The 23,293-nt window shown below is 42.0% G+C and overlaps 1 protein-coding gene across 2 annotated transcripts in view; it reads right to left on the reverse strand.

Moving 5' to 3' along the window:
• Nucleotides 1–23,293, reverse strand: part of PXN (paxillin) — a 127,536-nt gene that overhangs the window by 22,464 nt on the left and 81,779 nt on the right. Inside the window, exons 5-7 of one of the 2 annotated variants that reach the window (XM_033954861.1) lie at nucleotides 14,606–14,804; nucleotides 13,808–13,943; nucleotides 5,203–6,228 (exon numbers count right to left, since the gene is read on the reverse strand). In XM_033954861.1, coding sequence (XP_033810752.1) covers nucleotides 5,203–6,228; nucleotides 13,808–13,943; nucleotides 14,606–14,804 — 1,361 coding nt within the window. The remainder of the gene's footprint in view (nucleotides 1–5,202; nucleotides 6,229–13,807; nucleotides 13,944–14,605; nucleotides 14,805–23,293) is intronic. The other variant, XM_033954862.1, reaches the window with a different exon arrangement.

The following is a 23,293-nucleotide window of genomic DNA, read 5'->3' on the forward strand; positions in this document are numbered from 1 at the left end:
AAATAGCCTGTGAAAAACACAAGAACCCTAAAAAAAAAAATAAACGATTTAAAAAGGGGGGGGGGTAGGACATGCAGGGAAACCACTCAAAAACTCCTTTTTAAGACCTCCCAAAATCTCTGATTCAGGCTGCATAACATTGCAGACAGAGCTGAAACAGCTCTGCATCAAATAGCTTGAAAGCTGGACTTTGGTTCATATCAATGATTCGGTAATGGAGATGTCTCATGAACTGAGGCATATACTTGTCAAGAAACTTATTTTCCGCATAGGGATGTATGCTGGCGTACAAAGGAAAGAAACTCATACTCCACCTGTTGCAATAAAATTTTACTGTCCCACACAGTCTGTGTAAGCCCTGACTTCCCATGATGCTGTTTACACCAGTCTAATATACCATCCAATAGTTCATCGGGCTGATGTATAGTAACATAGTAGATGACGGCAGATAAAGACCTGAATGGTCCATTCAGTCTGCCCAACCTGATTCAATTTAAATTTTTTTAATTTTTTCTTCTTAGCTATTTCTGGGCAAGAATCTAAAGCTCTACCCGGTACTGTGCTTGGGTTATGATCAAGTTGGGCCCTTCAGCCAAAATATTTAGATCAGAATCTGTAATAAGATTACTGAAATGGCTTGCCTTGTCTTTCTCAATATCCAAGCCCGTCATTTCCAGATCCACCCACACCATCTGCTGCTGCATGCCAACTGAAGCAATGCCAGTACTGAACTCATGAATGGCTGCTCGGAGGCAGGGCGCAGCATGCACTCCAAAACCCACCGACAGAAGAAAAATTCTGGCCGCCTGCCAGCAACGGAGCATAGCATCCCACAGCCATAAAGATTTGACTGCTTCACTGGCTGGATCTCCACAGCCAGGTACCTTCACCACCTTTGGACACGCCACACAGAATGCCTGATGGAGGAATGCAGTCTGACTCCAATCCCAGGTGTGCCTCCATGGAACCGCGCAGCCTGTGCTCGATCCACTAGTGAACAAACCTGGGGTGAGCAAGCTCCCAAGGGAACAGTTCCTGAGCCCCGCTCTGATGTGCAGGCTATCCAGGAGGTTTACTGACAAGCAGGGAACCCCCCTCCCCCCAGAAGCAGACTTTTCCAAAGGTCTATGATCTCCCACAGTCTGAGCTGTTCCTGTAGTGAACCTCCGCAGCATGAAAGCGAAAACCGCGAATGCAAAGGCTGAAATTACACAAAATAAAACACGAGCAGAAAAGACAAGCTCCTATAGCCTGGCTTGTAGGAAGGAAAACTGATGCTTGCAGAACAGTGATAAGGTAAGAGGGTTTAAATCTCTGAAGTTTGAGGCTTCCTATAAAGTCCTGGCGGGTAGGCGGAAATAACCCACTGATTCCAGAATGAAGTGGGATTGTACAAGAAAAACTGTTTCTATCACCTGAAGCAATAACAAAATCTCTCTCCATATATGCTGTGATAATGCCACAACTGGACTACTGTAATACCCTGTATGCTGGTCCAACCAAAAAGTATTCGCACCAGCGCCATCTAATTTAGAATTCTGTAGCATGACTGATAGAGGGCTGCAAATAGTGTGACCACAACATACTCTTCTGACAAAAACTACCAGTATCTTCTGGGGCCAAATTTAAAACTCATACCTTTGATCTTCAAGGACCTCAGATAAAATGGGCCACAGTACCTAAAGAATAAATTAGCCCTCTATACATCTTTGAGATCTCTATAGTTCTCTCAAGGAGCATCACTATCTGTATCCTTGCAAAAAGAAAACTGCATGATGTGATACTCACCAGCGAGTTTCCTAAGGAGTAGTCCCTACAGTCTAGAACTCACTCCCAGAGAGGCTAAGCCCAACTCAAGACTATCTCTACTTCAGGAAACAGGTGAAAGACTAGCTCTTCTCCCAAGCCTATAACACATGTGGCTTCTGAATACTCACTCACTCTGCATCTGGACTAGTCTGCTGCACATGCTGCACACCCTATAACAAATCAGTTCCTCATATCTTATTCAACTATACATACAGTACAATTTGCCTCCACTCATTTATATATCCCACTAATTTTGTATTACCCATCTTGTTCTATTTATATATTTCAACTGTACTCTTCCCCTCTGCTACCTACTAAGATGTATGAGCAGTGTTAGCGTAATATCTTTCTTATCTGAATGTTCTAATAGAGGGCTGTCCAAGTCCAGTCCTCGAGATCTAATGGCAGGCCAGGTTTTCAGGATATCCACAATGAATATGCATGAGAGAGACATTTGCATACCAAGAAGGCAGTGAAGGAAAATCTCTCTCACGCATATTCATTGTGGATATCCTGAAAACCTGGCCTGCCAGTAGATTTTGAGAACCAGACTTGGGCAGCCCTATAAATAGGTGCTTACTAAGGTGTTTCATTTGTACTGTGCTGGCACCGTATCAGATCTATGTTATAAAAAAGTTATTTCATGCTGCTTATTATGATATCTTCATATTCTGCTGACATTTATCACATTTCTGTTCTACCATTGTTTCACAGTATCACAAATATAAACATTAACAACATTGTATCACATAAGGTCTTTAAAGTCCAACATTTACTATGTTAGCCCTATTACTAGGATTCAATTTCCATCTACAAGTTTACCTAATTGATTGTATTTATGTTTACATTTGGTCATTTTATAATTGTTATGCTGTTTACAAAATTGTCAGTTTTAAACACTTCCTAATAGATCTATTATTGACAAAAACAACTTCAAAAGAGTATCTACAAAGCGTAGACCATCATGGATGGCAACGTGAGTGTTATACTAGGAGGTGGGATGGTGGTACTAGAGTCAGAAAATACTGTTATGCCACCCAGTTAAAGGCATTGGCTGAGTGGGTAGGGAAGGGAGAAAAAATTATGAGTGAGGGTACACAGAATACCATGACCATAGTTAAGCTGAAACAGCTAGTTTGGAGGTCCAAGCTAATAAAGCTGGGATGAGGGTTGATAATCCATGGAGGGCCCTAACATTCAAAATTTGGAAGAGATGGCAAGCAACTTTTTTAGGTGGGAAGAAATATCTTTAGGACAAATTTTATATACCGCATTACAAACAATACTGTCTATTCAGATGTTGTACGATTTTCCTCAGTTTGATAAATGGGAGGAGGCAGGCCTCCAGAGAGTAGTCAGTTGAGGGCAAAGAGCAAGGTGCTGTTAGCTTTTGTTCAGCTGCTGGGAGGATTTACAGACAGATATGTTTAGTTACTTACAGGTGGGACTGATTTTGTATTGACGGGGGTGGATTGTTAAGAACAATTTAGACCTAGAACAGGGTTTGTTTGTTTGTTTTTTAATGATGGAAGGGAAGTTGGGTTGGAAGCATGCAATAAATGAAGTATTCGTATGGGTGAACCCAGAAAAGCCTAAACATGTCATCCTGGGAAAGAAACCTAGGAGTAGCCCTGAATGATAAGCAATATCAGCAAATCTGGTGAGAAATATTTACAAGTCGCTTTATAGGTGGTGACGCCCTCCTAGCGACGCAGGCAGCGAAACTTGACCCCACTATCTCCAACCTGCTGACAGCAACAAGAGACTTTAAATCATTTCGAAAAGATCTCAAAACTCTGCTATTCAAAAAATCTTTAGAGTCCTCTTAACTCTCTTTATCTTTAGAGCTCTCCCTCCCTTCCCCGCAACCTCTCTGATGTCTCCCTCCCCTCTTGCTATCTTTCCCAATTACCCTCAAAGCCTCTAGTATGCATCCAACCCATTTTGTAATCTCCTGGAAATGTCCAGCCATCTTCTTATGTAATCCGCTTTGAACTGCAAGGTACAGGCGGAATAGAAGTCACTAATGTAATGTAATGTATTGTAACTAACCCCAAGTAGAATTAGAAAGATCTATGGGACAGTGGCGGAGGAATGCTGAGTGAATGTGGAAGTAGGGGAACAGATATGTATGTTTGATGGGAGTGTGAGGTGATCCAGGGTTTCAGGAATGAGTTTGTCCAAATTTTTGAGGAAATGTCAGGTATGCAGATGAATTTTGATTCAGTCCACCACCTGTTTCAAGGAAATTTGAGAGGGTTGGATCTGGATGTAGGTATTTTGTTTTACGGGTGTGTGAATGCTGCAAGAGGAAAGAAGGGCTAAGATGGTCATTGTGATGCCTCTCAAAGTGTATATTCAAAGCTCCACTCCCTGACTCCTTCCTTCTTCCCTTTTCATTCTTGTGTTATCTTTTTACTACTGCGCTATTTCTTCTTCTCCTTTGTATATTGTTGTTCAACCGCCAGAATAAGATTCATGCTGTTTTGTTATCTGCCTTAATGGCACCACTATCGTAAGCTACATTGTTATCTTCTAAATGTTCATTTTAGATAATTCTATTATAATACCATGTATTTGTTATATTTCATGTTTATGTAGCTTTCGAATTACAGCTCCTATGTATGTTCCTTATTGTAAACTATACATTTTTCAATAAACATACCTTGACTAAAAAAGAAAAAAAAAAAAAGATGACCATTTTAGTGGAGGTATGTAGATAGCTGGGTAGAAGCACTGGACCATCAGGCCATATAGCAAACGAGCCAGTACCTTTCAGAAAGATGTGTGGGCAAATGCCCAACCTCCCACCCCCATTGATGCCCCCTCAACTGAAGTACATTTAGATCTCTTACACAGGCAATTGCCAAACCCCAGTCTGTGCTGGATTTTCTGCAATAAAATCTATATTCATCTATGGTTGAAGGTCCTTTTTTTTTTGGTCAACTCTGTTTTGATTTTGTGTGAGACAACACCAGACGAACACATTCTCCATGCAAGTGGAAAAATTTACATAGCCTGTACTGAAATGTGCTCTCGAAAACGTAACAGAAAATCACAGCATTCTGTCACTGCACTTTAAATACCATAAAAAGATCCACCACAGGCTCACATGCAAACAGAATTACAAACAAATAAAAGATTAGAAGAGTCAGAAATCAGGAGCATAGAAGGAATCATTTGCACCTGTCTGATGTGGCTGTTAATTATGGCGTTGTTTGTTCTGATTGATGCATATAAGTTAACGTTTCAGTATAAAAAAAAGAAAAGAAAAAAGAGAAAAATCTGCCAGCTGAGTCTGACATGTTAGTGCACAACTGATGCCTGATAACATGCACAGGTTGCTAGGATGCATCAAACCATGCATCTGAGCACACCCATTCCTATGCCTGCCTGACGGGAGGTCGAAATCCTTTCTACAACTGGAAGCGCCGAACAAGATAGCAATTCACTTTCTTCTTTCCTAAGATTTTCTGGTAAATCTGGAGCTGATATATGGCTCCACACACCGCTATTTCCTTCATCTTTTCCACATACTATTCCTTTTGAATGTGTTTCTTCTCCAATACTCTTTTGGCTCCAGTCTTTCACATGCTCTGCCTTTGTATCATCTTTAATTTCTGGCTCAATCTCCTTTCTCTCCATCATGTAAGGCTGGTTTTCCTGGCACAGCCACGTTTCAGAGCATTGTTCTGAGCTTACTTCTGACCCATCTTCTTTTGATTTTACTTTTTGCTCAGGCACTTCTTGTACATTATGATCCATTTTACTATAAGCCTCTGATTTTAGAGCCCAAAGCTGAACTAATGTAGCTTCTGTGATTCCATCCATCTGTGAGGCACAGGTGACATTTTCACGAGAATCAAGGTGTTCTTTTGACTTTTGAGAAAGTGTGGTCATCACTGAGCCTGAATCAGCAAAAGTACTGGGTTGCACATTTTTCATTTTCTTCTCGACAGGCAGCGGACTCTGGACTTTTGTTTCGTATAGGGTCATCAAGGACTTTATCTTGGAGGACTGTGTATTCCTAGTGAGGTCAGAGTTATCACCCAGCAAAACAGAGGCAACAGAAACTGTCTTAGTCACAGGAGTAGCTGCAGCATGAGAGACAACCTGGGAGCCTCCTTCTGGGCCTTTCGGAGATTTGAAGGCAAGCATGTGGGACTTCAGAGAAGATCCTGAAGTTTCTGCTGCAAAGGAGGTGGGAGCAAAGATGGTTTTCTCTTCATCAATATGAAGAACAGCTAAAGGACTTGGGTCAGACAGAAATGAGGAGTCCTGGATGGAGAATTTAGACTGAAATAATTCAGTGGAACTAGATACAGGAGGAGAAACAAAAGAATTTGGAAGAGTCGTACAGAGAGTGTCTTTCAGATGTTCTGCAGATGGTTCAGAAACCAATGAGATCGTGGAACACATCTGCCAAAAAAAAAAAGAGAGAGAGAAGAAGAGAGGGAGATGGAGACAAGTGAGGGAACTGAAAACCCATAAAATGTGTTCAAGAACAAGTGTACAAAGTATGGCTGGCTCAAAGATTACTGACTCGCGGTGCTCTCCAGGACAAATTCAAGTACAAACTCCAAACACAGGAAACCTTGCATATCAGATAGAAGAGGCATCATTACCGTATATTATTTATGTACTAGTGTTTTAGCCCGTTACATTCGTAACAGTAACGGGTGCTAGAATAGCCCCACCTATACCCTGATCCTGACTCTGAACCCATCCATGCCCCGCCTCTATCATGCCCGGACCCTGCCTCCCACTGATCCCAGTCCTACCATCTCACCTTTCACCATTTCCTTTGTACCCTTTAGGCCCTCATAGATCCTCCATTGTATTTATCACCTGACAGGGTCTTTACTTACCCGAGGCGGCAGCAGCAGTCCTGACGTACCAACCTTTCCTCCCTCAGTGCCCCAAAGCAGCAGTGGTCCTACTATTTCCATCTCTCCCTTTCACACCCTCTACCATCTTTCTCTGACCCTGTTTCACCCCTTTTGCCATCTTTCCCTTTCCTCTGTCCTTCCCCAAGGCCATCTCTCTCTCCTGCCTCCTCCACACTCCCTAAAGTCTATCTCTCCCTATCCCCTACCATCTTTCCTGGTCCCCCTAGTAGCCCCTCTGTCCTTCTCATCCATCTGTCTCTGTCTCTCTCTCCTTTCCTCACTTGAGTCCAACATCTCTCCCTTCTCCCACTTCCTCCCCCAAATCCATCACCTCCTGCCTCTGCGGAGCTCTTGCAGCTCCTCCTTCAGCCATCTACATTGGCTCCGGGCTTGGATGCCGCGACCTGCAGCCGCCAACAGCCGTCGCAGCCTGCAGCCACCAACAGCCACCATGGCCTGCAGCCGCGGCAGCCTCGGGGGAGAGAGAGAGAGAGAGAGATTCTTGTGTGTGCCGGGAAGGGAAGGAGGGGGCCACAACGGCTGCAAATGAAGGCGGCAAAGTTACAGTGAGGGAGGGAGTAGAAGCGCGCATGCACACTACAGGGCCCTACAGCTCATGGAAAACGGAACACGCAGGTGGGAGAGCGCATGCGTGCTTAGGGTTTTATTATCTTAGATGTTTGTGATTATAAATGGAAGATTAGGTTTATACCTTCAATAATTTTCTTTCTGTTAGTCCTTAGAGGATTCCATACGCTAGGTGTTCAATCCCAACCCACAGTCCAGGAGTTGCAGAAATCCACAACTTTTCTGAGCACATGCTCCACCCACTTAGCCTGAGAGCTAGTAAACAAATCCAGTTAAGTCCCAAAGCCAAGTAACATACCTGAACAAATCCATGACAAGGGGGGTACAGGGGAGAGTCCCCATCAACATAAGTAATTCATGAATTGGTTTGCTCTGAAAAACATTAACAAGTGATCAACAGGCACAAAGGTAACTCAGAAAAAAATTGAGGAACAATGTAGAACTAACATGCTGTGTGCAATGAGCACCCCAAGAAAGGCTTTTGGAAATGTGCATACTCACAGAAATTCCCTACAGCATCTGGTCACTGCTGGAAAATCATCAAGCCTGCAAGGAGAACAACCAAGGCAGAAAGGAGCATTCTACTCTGAACAGCTAAATGTATACAGAGAGGCAGGTTGTATGGAATCCTCCAGGGACTAACAGAAAGAAGATTATTGAAGATATAAACCTTATCTTCCATTATGTTTTGTCCCTTCCAGATTCTATATGGTAGGTGACGTACCAAAGCCATGGTAGCTAGGGAGAAACAGAAGAGCCTGCCCTAAAACCGAGGTCCCAAAAAAACGGCATCAGAACGCGCCACCACATCCACTCAGAAAAACTGGGTAAAAAAGTATGAAGAAAGGACCAAGTAGCCACCCTGCAAATTTCATCAGGATGAACCATGCAAGATTCCACCCACAACACAACCACACCTCTTTGTCGAATGTGCATTAAGTGAAATTAGCAGCTATTGCTGCAGGCAATGTCAATCGTGGAAATGGCCATTCGAATCCATTGAGCGATCAAGACTTGGATGCCGGCCCACCCCTGTGAGGTGCAGCAGTTAGAACAAAAAGGTGATCAGACAGCCTAAACTCATTAGTCCTCTCTGGACGCTCCAGACATCCAATTTGCATAAGATCTGATTTTTGCACTCTGAACCTGTTGGATGAAAAGCAGGCAACCTAACCTCCTGGTTGACATGAAAGGCCGAGACCACTATCGGCAAGAAGGAAGGTACAGTACGGAGGAAAACACCCACGTCCGTAACACGGAGAAATGGTTCCCTGCACAAAAGAGCCTGAAGCTCTGAAATATGCGGTGCCAAAACAATGGTGACCAGAAAAAAAGAATGGGCTGGAGAACAAGTTAACGCCAGCCGAACTACCCTGAGTTCCAGATGTTTGATCGACCAACATTTCTGACGATGAGCCACTGCACCTAAATGGAACGTCCCCCGCAGTGAGCACCCCAACCCAACAGGCTGACATCTATCATGAGAGTCATGCCCAGAGCTTTGAGGCAATTTCTACACATTTCGATGCCCATTTGGACACACCTCACACAGGCCATAGCAATTTGTTGAACATGTAATCTGATGATATCATACAGAGTGTCCCCTATATAATTTACCCGGAATAGGAGCATTTGGAGATTCTCATTGTCTTCCGGGTCTGAGGCTCGACACAGTCGGGTGTGGCAAGCATGTGCTACAAAGGAAGTCACAACTGCCGCCTTAATTCCTAGGTCCAAGGCTTCAAATTGCCTCTTGAGGAGCAAGTCCACTTTACAGTCCTGAGAATGCTTTAACATCACACCTCCTTCACTAGGCAGGGATGTGCTTTTGGTGACCTGCACCACCAGCAAATCCACTTTTGGCTGAACAGCTGCTGGAAATCTGAAGCCATCAGGTAAAGCTTGGCCATAGTCTTAGCCATGTGCAGTGACCCCTAAGGAGACCACCTTTGTGATGTCCGGATGCAAGGAAAGCATATGGTTGGAGCAACAAAGCTGCTCATAACTGAGCACTGAGACAAAAAAACTGGAGGAACTTTCAGCTTCAGTTCTCTCAGTGAGGCAGAAATAATGTCTGAGAGTGCAGAGGCTTTGAAAATCTAGTATACCTTGGGGTCCTCCCCCTGGTCCAGGGCCACTGCAACTTCTTGACTGCCACTCTCATGCAAAAAAACAGACTTTGCCAACAAAACTTCATCCTGGGATAACAGTGACATGGAATCGGTCTTTCCATCCTCCCATCTATGTCAGACTGAACCTCCTGTTCCATGCCCGTGTCGTCTGGCTGGGGCGCATGCGGAGGGAGGCTCCCCTGTGCCACTGCCTCTAGCACGCTACAAGCAGACACTGAGGACCTTCAGCAGGTCAAATAGGCATTCCACATGAGGCTTACAAAATCTGGAGTGAAGCCTTGTACTGGGGGTCTTGAGGACCCTGGCAGAGACCCCCCTACCTGTCCTCCTGGGCTCCTTGGAGCCCAAGCGACTGCACTTGGCCAATTACCTTCGGAAGGCTCTGGATAGGGTCTCGTCCTCTGGGAACATGCCTCCTCTGGATCCTCAGCCCTGGAGGACTCAGAGGAGGCTGAGTCCAAGGCTCCCGCCTCTCCCCCCATGCTCTGCCACACACAGGACACGAGCGATCTTCGGCCTGCCATCTAGTGCAAACCTAGCATGATAAATGGGAAGGAAGGCCTGATGGATCCATCCCTGTTGATTTCAAGCAAAATTGAGGGGTTTTGAGGCAGATGGAGGTTTTAGAAAAATAGACAGTTTAAAATCCAAAATGACTGATTCCATCAAAATTGTGCCAAAAATGGCTCATGGAAACTTCCCTGAAGGACAAAAAACGCAGTGAGAAAGGTTTTAGGAGGAAGGATCACCTAGGCTCTGGGTGGGAAAACTCCCCCCCAAAAAAAATTTTCCTCATAGGCTATAACCGTCTTTACTCACTGTGCCATGTGTTGCCTCCTTGATTCAGCATAGGAATTCAGCTAGAAAAAATGGAGAAGAAATCTGCCTCAAAGATTCGCTAGATGATCCTGGTCTTTGGGCTGCCAATCGGATTGAGCCTTAACCCCTAGAAAACCTCATCGCAAGTGGGGAAGGACCACAAAGTTGCCCAATATTAATCCTGGCCAAGCCAAGAAGGAGCCAATCAGCCTGCACTCAAGCTCCTGAATAAATCAGGAATGCAAGCTGCTACGCAGGAGATGGCTCCCAAGCTTCAAAAATATGAAAGGCAGGCTGGCCAGGTAGATATCCCCAAGAGCGGATCCTGCAGTAGACTTCCACAACGCTATTCTCCATCTTCTCCAAGGCAAAGGTCTTAACCAGTAGGAACCTCTGGGCACCAAGCTTCCAATCAAACACTTAGAAAAAATACCCCAAAATAATAAAACCGCACAGCAGAGCAGAAACACTTCTGAACAACTTGCTTGCAGAAAACAAACTGAGGTGCAGCTCCCTGGGAAGGAGGTAGAGTTGAAAAGATGATTGACAGTTTTCTGCAAGCAATTTGCTGGTTCAGGTGCAAAACCCTATGGTTCAGGATCACCAGACACATTGCACTAGAACTGGCAATTAGTACCTCATAACTGACGCTAATTGGAGTTAACTGAAACATGCATAATTTGGTAGGCTCATAGCACAAAGTGTTATGCATCATGTCTAGTGCGAGTATCTAAAAGCGTGCGTGGGAGGGGACAGATCATAGGAGGGTTTTTAAGTTTTGTACAAGTTTTTGATTTACGCGCCAATGCGTGTAAAACTTAAGTACGGGCATTTAAACCAAGAAAAACCTGGCCTAAATGGGTGCTTAATATGATTATATAAGTTGCACATAGCTTTTATAGAATCACACTTAGCACTGCATTAGTCAAGTGATTTTCTAGGCACCATAGAATTGGGACCTTAATGTGCAATAACTATGAAATAACATCTCACAGAGGGGCTTATTTTATACAGTGTACTAAGCAGTGGGCATGGGGTTTAGTGCACCCCAACCTTTATTGGAAGCTCATGGTTATGTAGATATAACCATGAGCTTCCAATGAAGGTTTGTGTGCACTAAACCCCATGCCAACTGCTTAGTACACTGTATAAAATAAGCCCCTTCATGAGATGTTATTTCATAGTTAAAAAAATAATCTTTCTAGATCTTTCCCCAGCCACTCAAAAGAAATTCCTTTCAAGCAGCTTAATATGTGCATCTGAAATTTCAAAAGTATATCATAATTTTTTTTAATGTCCTTCTTAAATGTGCAATTAAATACCAGGGTAACAAAGGAAAGATTAGGTTCTTACCTCGATAATCTTCTTTCCAGTAGAACTTGACAAGTGGGTTCCAGTAGGCTTGACAAGTGGGTTCCTGTCCCCAAATCGTAAGGATTGCAGAAAGCATCACATTTTTCAACTCTGCCTCCTTGTGTCACTGGGCAGTGCCTCAGTTCATACCAAAGTAATGGATAACCCCTAAAAAAGGAGAAATAACAAGGAGGGCATGGGGAACTCCCTGACCAATTAAGCCTACAGCAAGAACAATTAATTAAACCAATGGACAGTTATCAGAAATAGCAGTGGAACCAACAAGCCACCTACTTGAGTGCAACCAGCATTAATGTTTATGCAGCTCCTATAGCCTCTCACAAAATATTTTGCTATAGAGCTACCTAATAACTCTTCTTACTTGTATAACAGAAAAACATTAATCATCTTTATTCTTTCTTGGTTGATCACAGACAAATATCTGGAGATCCTGAGGCAGAAAGCAGGTTAACTTAACATCTGACAGGGCGAGTCATCAAGCTTTCTACTGTACCCTTCTACTGGAAAGAAGATTATTGAGGTAAGAACCTTATCTTTCCTTTCATTGCAAAGGGTACAATAGGCTTGACCAGTGGGATCTACCAAAGCCATTCTACGAGTCTGGGGCAGGGCAGATGAGCCTGCTACGAACATTGAGGACCCAAACACAGTGCCTGTTTGTGTCACAATGTCCACTCCATAAACCTAGTACGGGTATGGAAGGTGGACCAGGTAGCTACTCTACAAACCTCAGGCAGAAATGCACGGATTGTAAGCAACCACAATAACCATGCAAATCCACCTGGAAATAGATGCCTTCAAGGCAGGATTGCCCCCGCTTGCTATGGATGGTTAACTGAGGAACTGAGGCATTGCCCAGGGAAATTAGAAGGTAGAGCTGAAAAATGTAGACGATACCTTCTGCAATCCTCATGATTTGGGGAAGGAAATCCACTTGTCAAGCCTACTGTACCTTTTGCACTTGAATAACTAGAAGTTCTATCTGAATTTCATATTAAAGATAAGGGGAAGTATCAGAAATTAATCTCCCCGAGTTTCCGATCATTGTTTTTTAATTTCTAGTTGTTTAGTAGTATTGCATCTTCACACTGGTCTAGAGCATGGGGTGAAAAGGTTAGAGAGGATTTTATGGTTAAGTCTTACAATTGCATGGTTTTCTAGTGTTATATGAATATTGTATATGTTCTGATTTAAATCCATCTGAATTTTCAAATATCAAAGTAACACATATTCTTTACATCAAGTCAACTGAGAGACTTTCTTCAGGGTAAGACCAGTGCTAGAGGCAACAGATGTACAAGAACTCTCAAACCCCAATGATTCTTAGTGAATGGTTTTCATGGTTCATGTGTATGTGCTGGCATTATTTAACCTTATATTTACGGTGGCCCAACTTGACAGTAGCCCTTTCAAAAAAATATAAAGACTAGGAGACACTCAATTAAGTTACATAGAAATACTTTTAAAACAAACAGAAGGAAATATTTTTTCACTCAACAAATAGTTAAGAGCTAGAACTTGTTGCCAGAGAATATGGTAACAGCAGTTAATGCATCTGAAGTTAAGAAAGCTTTGGACAAGTTCCTTGAGGAAAAGTCCATGGTCTTCTATTGAGATGTTCATGGGGTGCTCAACCTGAGATCTGTAGCATGGAATAATGCTACTATTTGGGTTTCTGTCAGGTACTTGTTACCGAGATTGGCCAGTGATGGAAGTGAAATACTGGGATTGATGGACAATAGGTCTAACCCAGTATGGATATTTTTATTTTACTTCTTTTTTTGGGGTTTATTTTTATTGCTGTCAACTTTCCATTTAGGAGACTTACATGTTTTATTCTCTATGTTCTGTGTATTTTTTATTTGTAATTTAATAAATATTGAATGGATTGCCTTTTTTTCTAAGTTTATTTTTAATATATAATTTTGAAACATTAAATTAAAATAAAGGTATGGCGACAGGAAGCTATTTAGTCAACAAGGACAAAGAAGAATAGAACAGAACCCAAATGGCAATAACCTCACTACAAATAACATACATTCATGTCAGTCAATGTCTAAAGGGATTTAGACATTGACTCTCCTTTACTACTTGTCCATTGTTGCAGACACTGATCTCAGCCTTCATCCTAGCACACCATCATCATTTTGAGTGTAGAAAAGGAGAAGATTTCAGTCTCCTATTTTTAACTAGTACCTTAAAATCAGAGAGTGATGCCATCAGCTCATCCAGCTCCCGGGTTGCTGATGAAGCAGATATACGTTGATGTTGTTGGCTTGTTGTAGCACGTTGTGCATTATTAACTTCTCCCTGAGAAACAGTGATTACTGGGCTACAAGGAAAAAAATATTATATCATCTGTTTCTAAAAATAACTTTGTAGGAAAAAGTTAATATATTTCTATTAATGTTTCAAATAGCAGATAGATAAGTAAATTGAACAGGTAAAACAGTCTTCTCCCAAGAAACAAGCATAGCATCATAATACCTGGGTCTCTCTCATGCTAATATAAAGGTATCAAATGTTTACTGTGGACAGTCAAGATACAGAGCAGGAAACATTTAAAAATAGAATTACTAAAGTGAAGAGCAGTATATATTTGTCAATGGTAAATTTGTAATAATTCTTTAATATCTTTAATATTTTAAAACTGTAAACCACTCTATTAGACATTGGAAAAGTAGTATAACAAGTTAATAAATGTTCTAATTAGGTTACAAGGTGCATAGCAAGGCCTGGGTAACCAGTGAGGCAAGACTGGGGGGCTCCAAAGCAAACAAGTTGAAGGCAATTATCTGCTGAGAGTCCCCCACGGGTTCTGCAGATTATACTCTCTCTGGAGTGCACTTCAGCCCTTGGGTTACAAGGGTTATGGAATGAGGTCATGGTAAAGAAGTATTCTAACTTTCAGGATCATGATGTTCCCCTTTAGTTGAGAAGTGGGGTAAAGATTTGAGGATGGGGTTGCTGTACAGAACTGGACAAATAACTCACACTGGACTAGGTACCGAACTCTCCAATTCATCCAGAAGGCTCTCCACACTGGGGCGCACATCCTCAATACCACGTCCAAGATGGTTTAATGCTTCCTTTGTAGGAGGTGTTGTCTTCACCCCCGTGGAGATCAAATTTTCTACTGTGCTATACTGGGTTCCAGTTGTACCAGCTTGTGAGGAGTTCTGACCAACCTCATCTTAGAGAGGAAAAAGCAAAAGAAATTCCCTCATGTGATTAAAGTGATTATGAATGCTCTACAAAAGGTAATCTAGGTTTAAACATGGTGAGATTTAGTAAGTAGTAGCTTAGTTGGGTGCAGAAGGGATTATAATCAGCAGGATATGCAGCTGACCTTCTTCTGCCTCAGTTTATTAAACTATAATAATATATTCAAAGGATTTTATTTTCTGTCAAAAAAAGTCATAAATGCTGGGTACTGGCATTCAGTAAGTTTAATACATTTACAGCAATAAAATAAAAGTGGCCCTCTTTCCCAGATAGGAACATCCTCCAGTCTGAGCAATACCCATTAAAAATGTGGGATCTAGTCAGTCTCTGCTATGCTACCCAGCCAGATGTGGTTATCATGCGTTGTTTGAGCTCTGGGCCTCTATACCTTTGTGAACAGTACAGGCCCTTGTCTTTTTTGTTCTGCCTCATTTTAGATATTTGAAAAACTGATCTCAAGACATCCCTCACACTAAACTATAGATTTCAATATATTGTCTACAATGACATTTAGATCTTTTTTGTAACTGTTGTTGACTCCTAATGTAGATCCTAGCATCATGCATCAATAATTTGGGCTATTCTTCTCTTTGTGTATCACTTTGCACATTATATGGCATTTTTTTCCTGTCATTCATCACCCTGTATCCTCACTATATATGTAACTTTCATTGCATAGTAAACCATTGCATTATACTGTCCCTTGCATTGTATCTTGCTCTATAAGTCTCTTGCACTGTATTTTCACTGTATAAATACCTCTGCTGTATATGTACAATCTCTTGCATTGTAAATCTGCATTGTTCTTCGCTGTATAAACACTTATACTGAATATGTACAGTCCCCTGCATTGTAAACTGCTCCCAACTGCATAGTACATTCCCTTGCATTGTATCTTCACTGTGTTTGTACAGTCTCTTACATTGTAAACCGCTCTGAACTGTTTGTGGTATTGCGGTATACAAAAATAAAGTTATTATTATTATTTGTCTGTTATTATTGATAGTGAGCATTTCTAAGAGTGTGTATTTATATTTTGCAAGTGATTTGCTTTTCCTCCTACTCCTGAGAGATAAAAGGTCACTTTGCACTTGGCCACATTAAATTTCATCTGCCATTTGGATTCCCATTTTCCAGTCTCGCAAGGACTTCTTGCAACTTTCCCAATTTGCATGTGATTTAACAGCTTTCAATAATCTGTAAATTTGATCAATTCACTCATTGCTCCCATTACCAGATCATTTATAGTCAAATATATTTTATTGAGCAAACAAAAACAGCAAAAGAGCAACAATTCAAAAGACAAGTCAGCTCAACATTTTTGGTATTGAAAACCCAAACCACAAAGACCGCAGCCCCCCCAAACAACCCCCCCCTAAACAAACCCTCACAAAACTCCCCCCCCCCCCGGGTTCTCCATCCAGATAAACAGTACCAAGGAACACACAAAAGAAAGCAGGCATGTCAAGCAGAACAAGATAAAACACAAAACAAAAATTCAGCAGTTAAGCAAGCGGCTGCGAGCCAGAGGAGTCAAGGTAGTCCAAAATGGTTCCCAAGTTCGCTGAAAGATGCGGCCTGGGAGAGAAGAAAGGTCCTTCACATCCCTCCTTTCCCACATCAGGAGAGTAATCATCCGGCATCGCCATAGCGATCATTTATAAACACCGTATGTTCAAAGCACTGGTCCTAGTACACGTTATAAAGTGGTCTAAAATTACTTTTCTAAGGTAGGCTAATCCCAACAGCTGGAAACATTAACAGAACGGGGATTAATAGTAAAGAAAGTGAAATTTCCTATTTGGTAATTTGGTTTCCTCAGGGTAGAAAGCACAGATCCTGGGTTCACCCTCCTATCCAGCAACCAGAACAAACCTTCAGACAGTGAATAGTTTTTCTACATATGGATGGGTATATTCTATTCTATTCATTTACTAAATATACCACCCTGTACACAAGGTTTAAGAGCAGTTTACTTTCTTTTTTTTTTTTTTTACTTTTATTGAACCAAATAAGGCACATAAAATAACAACAAGAAACAAAGCACCATGTTAGCATACAATGCTATAAAAGCAACATGTCATAAGAGGTTCAACCAATAACATTCTGTCATTCTTCAGTTCATGGCTCAAAGTCTCCAGTACAGGGAAAAGAAAACAAAGTCCCCAAACTACAAAATAGTCAAACCTACCCCCTAACCCATCTCCCCCCTCCCAAAAACCATATTTCTCCTTACGGAGTGAGAGTGTAGCAGTAAAACATGCCTGATAATAGAAAACATCAAGATATCATAGGCTGGGACATCTCACACCAAGTAATATAAGAGGACCAAGCTTTATGAAAGTATGAAAGCCTATTTCTTCGCAATGCAGTTAACTTAGACATCAAATAGATGTAATTTACTTTATGTAGGACAGCATCCAAAAGCGGAAGGTCACTCTTCTTCCAAGTGGCTGCCAATTACAAACAACCAGATTGAAAGCAGTTTACAATCAATCTTTCACTTATAACAGATTTCACACATAATCAATCCTAAAGTAAAAGAGAACTAATAACAGAATTGAATGATCAATGATATTAAATGCTGAAGAAAAAAGTCAAGTTTTCAACATCTTTCGAAAAGTAAGATATCCTAATTGATCACAAATTACCGATGGTAAAGTATTCCACAAGAAATGACCCACATATGAAAAAGCCCCTTTTCTGGTAGTTGTCAAGTAGATACTCTGCAATGAAAGAAGCTCAAACATAATGTATTGAGAACATCATAACACTCTACCCCAACTTAATTCTTTCTATTTCAATATGTACCATTCCTCTGACTGGTGGCAAAATTCCTCCTTACACTGTTAATGAAAATAATTCATCCGAGAGCATCAAATCAACTTTCAATTCTAAGAATGTTCTCATTCTCTCTTTCTTTTAGAGTACGAGAGGGCAACAGAAAAGACAAAGGAGAAACACAGAAATATGACAGTAGATAAAGGCCAAATGGTCCAACCAGTCTGCCCATCCACAACATCCATTATCTCCTCCTCTCCCTAACAGAAACATAGAAATATGATGGCAGATAAAGGTCAAATGGTCCATACAGATGAATGGAAAAATACAGTTATGACTTATCTGATAACTATTTTATTGCTATATTGCATCTCATTATATATCCTATACCATAAAGCGAGCAATATATGTTTGTATGTAGGTAAATTTTATCTTGAAACTGCCCTAAGGATTTTCATGAAATGGGGTGAATCTAGGATTTTTGGGTGTGAGAAAGCGATTTAGTTGGAGTTCAGCAAAATTCATTTGGGGGATTTTTCCAATGTTCCTGCTTCCCCCTGCAGCTCATTGGTCAGGTATTCCTAACAAAGCTTAAAAACTTAGCCAGCCAATAGGCAGCAGGCAAAAGCAGGATTGAATGTTTCTAAGGCACTGTCTCTGTGAGATGCTGAGGGAAAACATATGAAATGTAAGAGGGAAAACACAGCTGAAGTTAACAAGCTGGGGGAACCATGGAAAGTGATACAAAGATAACTGCAGTCCATTGGTCAGAAGTTATTAAGGAAACTTAGCCAGCTAATAGGTTGCAGGGAAAAGCAGGACTGGTTTGCTGCTGTCTCTATAGCTATTGCTCATGCCTCCTCCTGCAGTCCATTTGTCAGACATTTCTAAAAAAGAGATTAGGTTCTTATCTTGCTAATATCTTTTCTAGTAGTAGTAGTTAAGTATGTGATTCTGGACAGCAGGGTATTCTCCCCATGCTTGCGAGCCATGCAGAAGGAATCCATTCTAGGTTTTTAACTCCTCCTCCTTCTCCAGAGGGCTCTGCTGCCCTCTTCACTTTGTACCAAAGCAGGTGATAGGCCTATACAGGAACACATAATAAACAGGGGTACAAGGAGACTCCCCAAACTACAAATTGTTCTGCTCTGAAAGTATAACAAACATGTTAAACATTATAATTGAACAATTGAAACACTGAAATGACCATACTAATCAGAAACATTTATGGAGCTCAAACATTCCCCCAATGTTTTATATTAATAGATTATTCTTCATACCCCTAAGGTCTGACATATAAATCTCAGTTTTGACTTGAACGTACTGATTGAGACAGTAGGCAGACAGCGTATATACTGATGGGGGGGGGGGGGGTTGTTCCAGAATGACACATCTATCTACTAGAAAAGATATTAGCAAGGTAAGAACCAATCTCTTTTTCTAGTGCAATAGATGTGTCATTCTGGACAATAGAGACATACAAAAGCAGTCCCAAAAATCTAGGGCAGGACCTCTGCACCTGCTCATAATACTGAGGACCCAAAGATGGTGTCCTCCTGTACTGCCACGTCCACTCTGTAGAACTTGGAGAACATATATTCAGAGTGGACCAGATTGCTGGCCTACAAATCTCTCAGAGTGAAATCGCCCGAGCTTTCACCCACAAAGACACTACGCTTTGTGTGGAGTGTGCTTTCAAGGAGACCAGCAATTGCTTGCCACAGGCAATATATGCTGACGAGAAGGCCATCCGTATCCATCTTCAGATGGTATTCTTAGACACTGGTCTACCACGTGTAACCTGACTGGTGAGCACAAATAGACGGTTTGACAGTTGGAACTCATTGGTGACCTCCAGGTAACGTAAGAAAACTCTCATCACATTCAGCTATTTTAGAATCTGGTCCTTTTTCTTTGACTCTATGGTCTTGATTGAAATGCTGAAACCACCTTTGGCAAAGACGGAACCATGCACAAGGAAACTTCCACCACTATTAACTTGAAGAACGACTCCCTGCATGATAGGGCCTGCATCACTGAGACTCATCTCACTAACGTAATGGCCATGAGAAAAACTATCTTGACGGCAATATCCAACAAGGAGGCCTCTTGAATAGGCTCATAAGGAGCCTGACTGAATCCATGCAAAACCACATTAAGGTTCCATGACAGAAACAGTTGTTTTACTGGTGGTCTCAGCCTAAGCATCTCCTTTAGGAATCTGGCTATGTCTGGATGAGAAGTATGGGGAGCTTTGTGTCCACGGGCTCTGAAGTACAAGAGGCCTGCCACTTGGACCCTGAGTGATGCCTCTGCGAGGCAGGAGAAAGGAGATACGATTGAGACATTTAAATACCTACATAATGTAAATGCGCATGAGTCGAGTCTTTCATTTGAAAGGAACCTCTGCAATGAGAGGGCATAGGATTAAGTTAAGAGGTGATAGGCTCCGGAATAATCTAAGGAAATACTTTTTTACAGAAAGGGTGGTAGATGCACGGAACAGTCTCCCAGAAGAGGTGGTGGAGACAGAGACTGTGTCTGAATTCAAAAGGGCCTGGGCTAGGCATGTAGGATCTCTCGGAGAGAGAAAGCGATAATGGTTACTGCGGATGGGCAGACTAGATGGGCCATTTGGCCTTTATCTGCCATCATGTTTCTATGTTTTTGTCGAGATCCGCTTGGAGGAAAACTAGCACCACTGTGATTGGACCACTAAACAGCTCCAAGTTCTCTTTCATGCAACAGTGCTGAAATGTCTCCCATGCCTTAACGTAAGCAGAGGCCATCAAAGGCTTCTTGGCTCTGAGGAGAGTACCAATAACTACCTCTGCTGCCCATTCAAGAGCCATGCCATAAGAACAAAGCGATCTGGATCTTCTATGACCACTGGACCCAGAGACAGAATATTGGGTTGTACCTGCAGTCTGAGACTCTGGCCCTCTGAAGACACACTAGGTCAGTGTACCACGGCCTGCATGGCCATCCGGTGCTACAAGAACTACTCTCCCTGGGTAACTTGCTACTTTGTGAAGTATTCAGCCTACCATGAGCCATGGAGGAAACATGTACAAGAGCTCATTCTTTGGCCATGGCTGGATTAGGGCATCCAAACCTTTGCTTCTGGGCTCGGATCTTCAACTGAAGAACCAGTCCACCTTCTTGCTCCTCGCTGTAGCCATCATATTGAAAGTTGGCTGACCCCATCAAAGAACAATACACTGGAACACTGCTGCTGATAACATCCATTCTTCCGGGTCCAAGGTGTGCCTGCTGAGGTAATCAGCCTGGACATTGTCTACTTCTGCTACATGCACTGTGGAGATCGCCTGCAAGTTTCAAGTTCAAGTTTCAAGTTTATTTATTCTTGATGAATCGCCTATTTAAATTGCTAGGCGATGTACAATAAAATAACATGTAATAATAAATGAAACAAGTACAATATTAATGGTGACATAAAAACAAATTTGTTAGTTAAAATTTAACACACCAAAACAATAAGTGGGCTTCCAGGTTCAGCTGTGCACGTCTGGTACTTCCTTGGCAATTGACATTCGTCCCCACTGTAACATTGTCCCAGAAGATTGCCTGTTCTTCCAGACTCTTCTCCAGCTTCTGTAACACCATTAGAATGGCCCTAAGCTCCAGTCTGTTGGACCTTTTTCATAGGGAAGTTCTGACAACTTCAACTTTTTTCAATGTTTGAGAGCCAGGCACAGTCCCAGAGAACTGGAAAAGGGCAGTGTCAGATTGATATTTATCTTAGGATCAGTACTCAAGAACACAAAAGGACCTACACAGCTTGGCTCAGAGTGCTGGACGTTCAAAGGAATTCACACTTCCTTGGTAATCAGAAAAACATCAAATCAAATTGTGTCAGAGATGATGCTGGAAAGAGAGAATTCAGGTATATAACTACAGACTCACTCAGAATAGCAGGACTTACTCTCCTTTCCCCTTTCACACACACACCCCCCTCCTCAGACTCCTACATAGCAGGACACACCCACTCCTCTTCAGCCATTTACATAAGGAAAGACACATTTTTCTTACACACACACACAGAAGCAGCTCTGTAACAAATTTCTCCTAAGTACTGTATATGTGTAATAAGCATATTTCTATATAATATATCTTTTTCCAAACCACACCTTTCTGCTGTCTTATTGTCTGTTGCCTCTGAGGAGTATGCTTGGGACCAAACAAAATGAAAAATTACAGGCAGATTATGGTTCCTCCAGCTCTCCAGTGGCCTTTGACCCAGAGTTGCCCATCGGCCACTGTACCAGGTTCATGCGAGCTCCCCGTTGGCATCCCCGGCGCTACCTGGAGGTGTTGGAGGACGGCTGCACTGGTGTTTTTGCCTGGGTGGTCCACGAGGCATTTGCAGCGAGTCACCTTTTTAACTCGGTGCTTGCGGGGGACACTGATCCTTTGCGGTCCGGCGAGAGATTTTTGCGGACCGGCATCAGTCCTCGGACCGGCGATTGAAGAACACTGTGCTAGAGTACTTGCAGCATTATCTACTTAGATGTGCAAACTGGCTATGCTGTTTTCACCTTTGTATATGCTGGTAATACCTAGAGATTTTGGAAGGAACAGAAGACAATATTCTGATTGTACCAGTCACATTGGTGACCCCCAACACAGGCATTCTGCCAAAACATGGCCCATATCAGGCCCTTCAATAAACTTTGGATGCCAACCAATGCTCCCTCTACGGAATAGCCGGGCGTGCACAAATAATTTTTTATGTGAGCGACAAGTTCTAAAAAATTTTTTTTTATGTGTGAGCAACAAGTTCTAAAAACAATTTTCTGGATTTGCAAGTATTTTTGAGAGCAACCATGTAAAATCTGTGAGCGATGCTCCTAGAATGTATGAACGATTGCTCACGTGCACATAGAAAGAGAACATAGATGCCGACCCAGTCTTGCAGGCACATTGTGCTTTTTTTTTTTTTTTTTTTGCTTGACTTGGTTTCCTGTGCTCCAGATTCCCTCTTTTTCATTTGCCTTTACAAAGATCTTGAATCATGCTTTTTTTTTTTTTTTTTTGCTTGACTTGGTTTCCTGTGTTTCAGATTCCCTCTTTTTCATTTGCCTTTACAAAGATCTTGTACCAGCAACAACTGATTCAGAGTGCCACAAAAGGTTGTAAGTGACGTGTTCACATTACACTATTTCTGCAAAAACTTCACTGGTTATCAGTATAATACAGGGCTATATTTAAAACTTTTATGTCTGATCTTAAGGCCCTTAGAGAAAATGGGCCAGAGTATCTGAAGACAGAACTCTCACCACACCCCTCCAAGATCACCAAGGTCCTCCTGAGGAATATCCTCACCTTCTCCAAAGGAAATCACCCAGTGTGGCATCTGTCAACAAACCTTCTCCAAAAAGAACCAAACTCTGAAATGCACTCTATGAAAGGCTTTGCTTAACATAAGTCTCTCTCTAATTCAGGAAGCAGGTGAATGAAATCTTGACGATCCTCCAAAGACTTTAATGAAAGAAGCAACTAACTACTTGTAGCTACTCGCATACACAAACACTAACACCAGCTGCAAATACTATAGCAGAGCAAGTTTATCTAATTACTCCTGGCAGAATTCTGCACGTGCGAGATTGTGGTTCACATAATCAGTAAGATCTAAGCCAGCACAGAGGAGGAAGT

This window comes from Geotrypetes seraphini, chromosome 8 (genome assembly GCF_902459505.1).
Source record: "Geotrypetes seraphini chromosome 8, aGeoSer1.1, whole genome shotgun sequence".
NCBI classification, from domain to species: domain Eukaryota; kingdom Metazoa; phylum Chordata; class Amphibia; order Gymnophiona; family Dermophiidae; genus Geotrypetes; species Geotrypetes seraphini.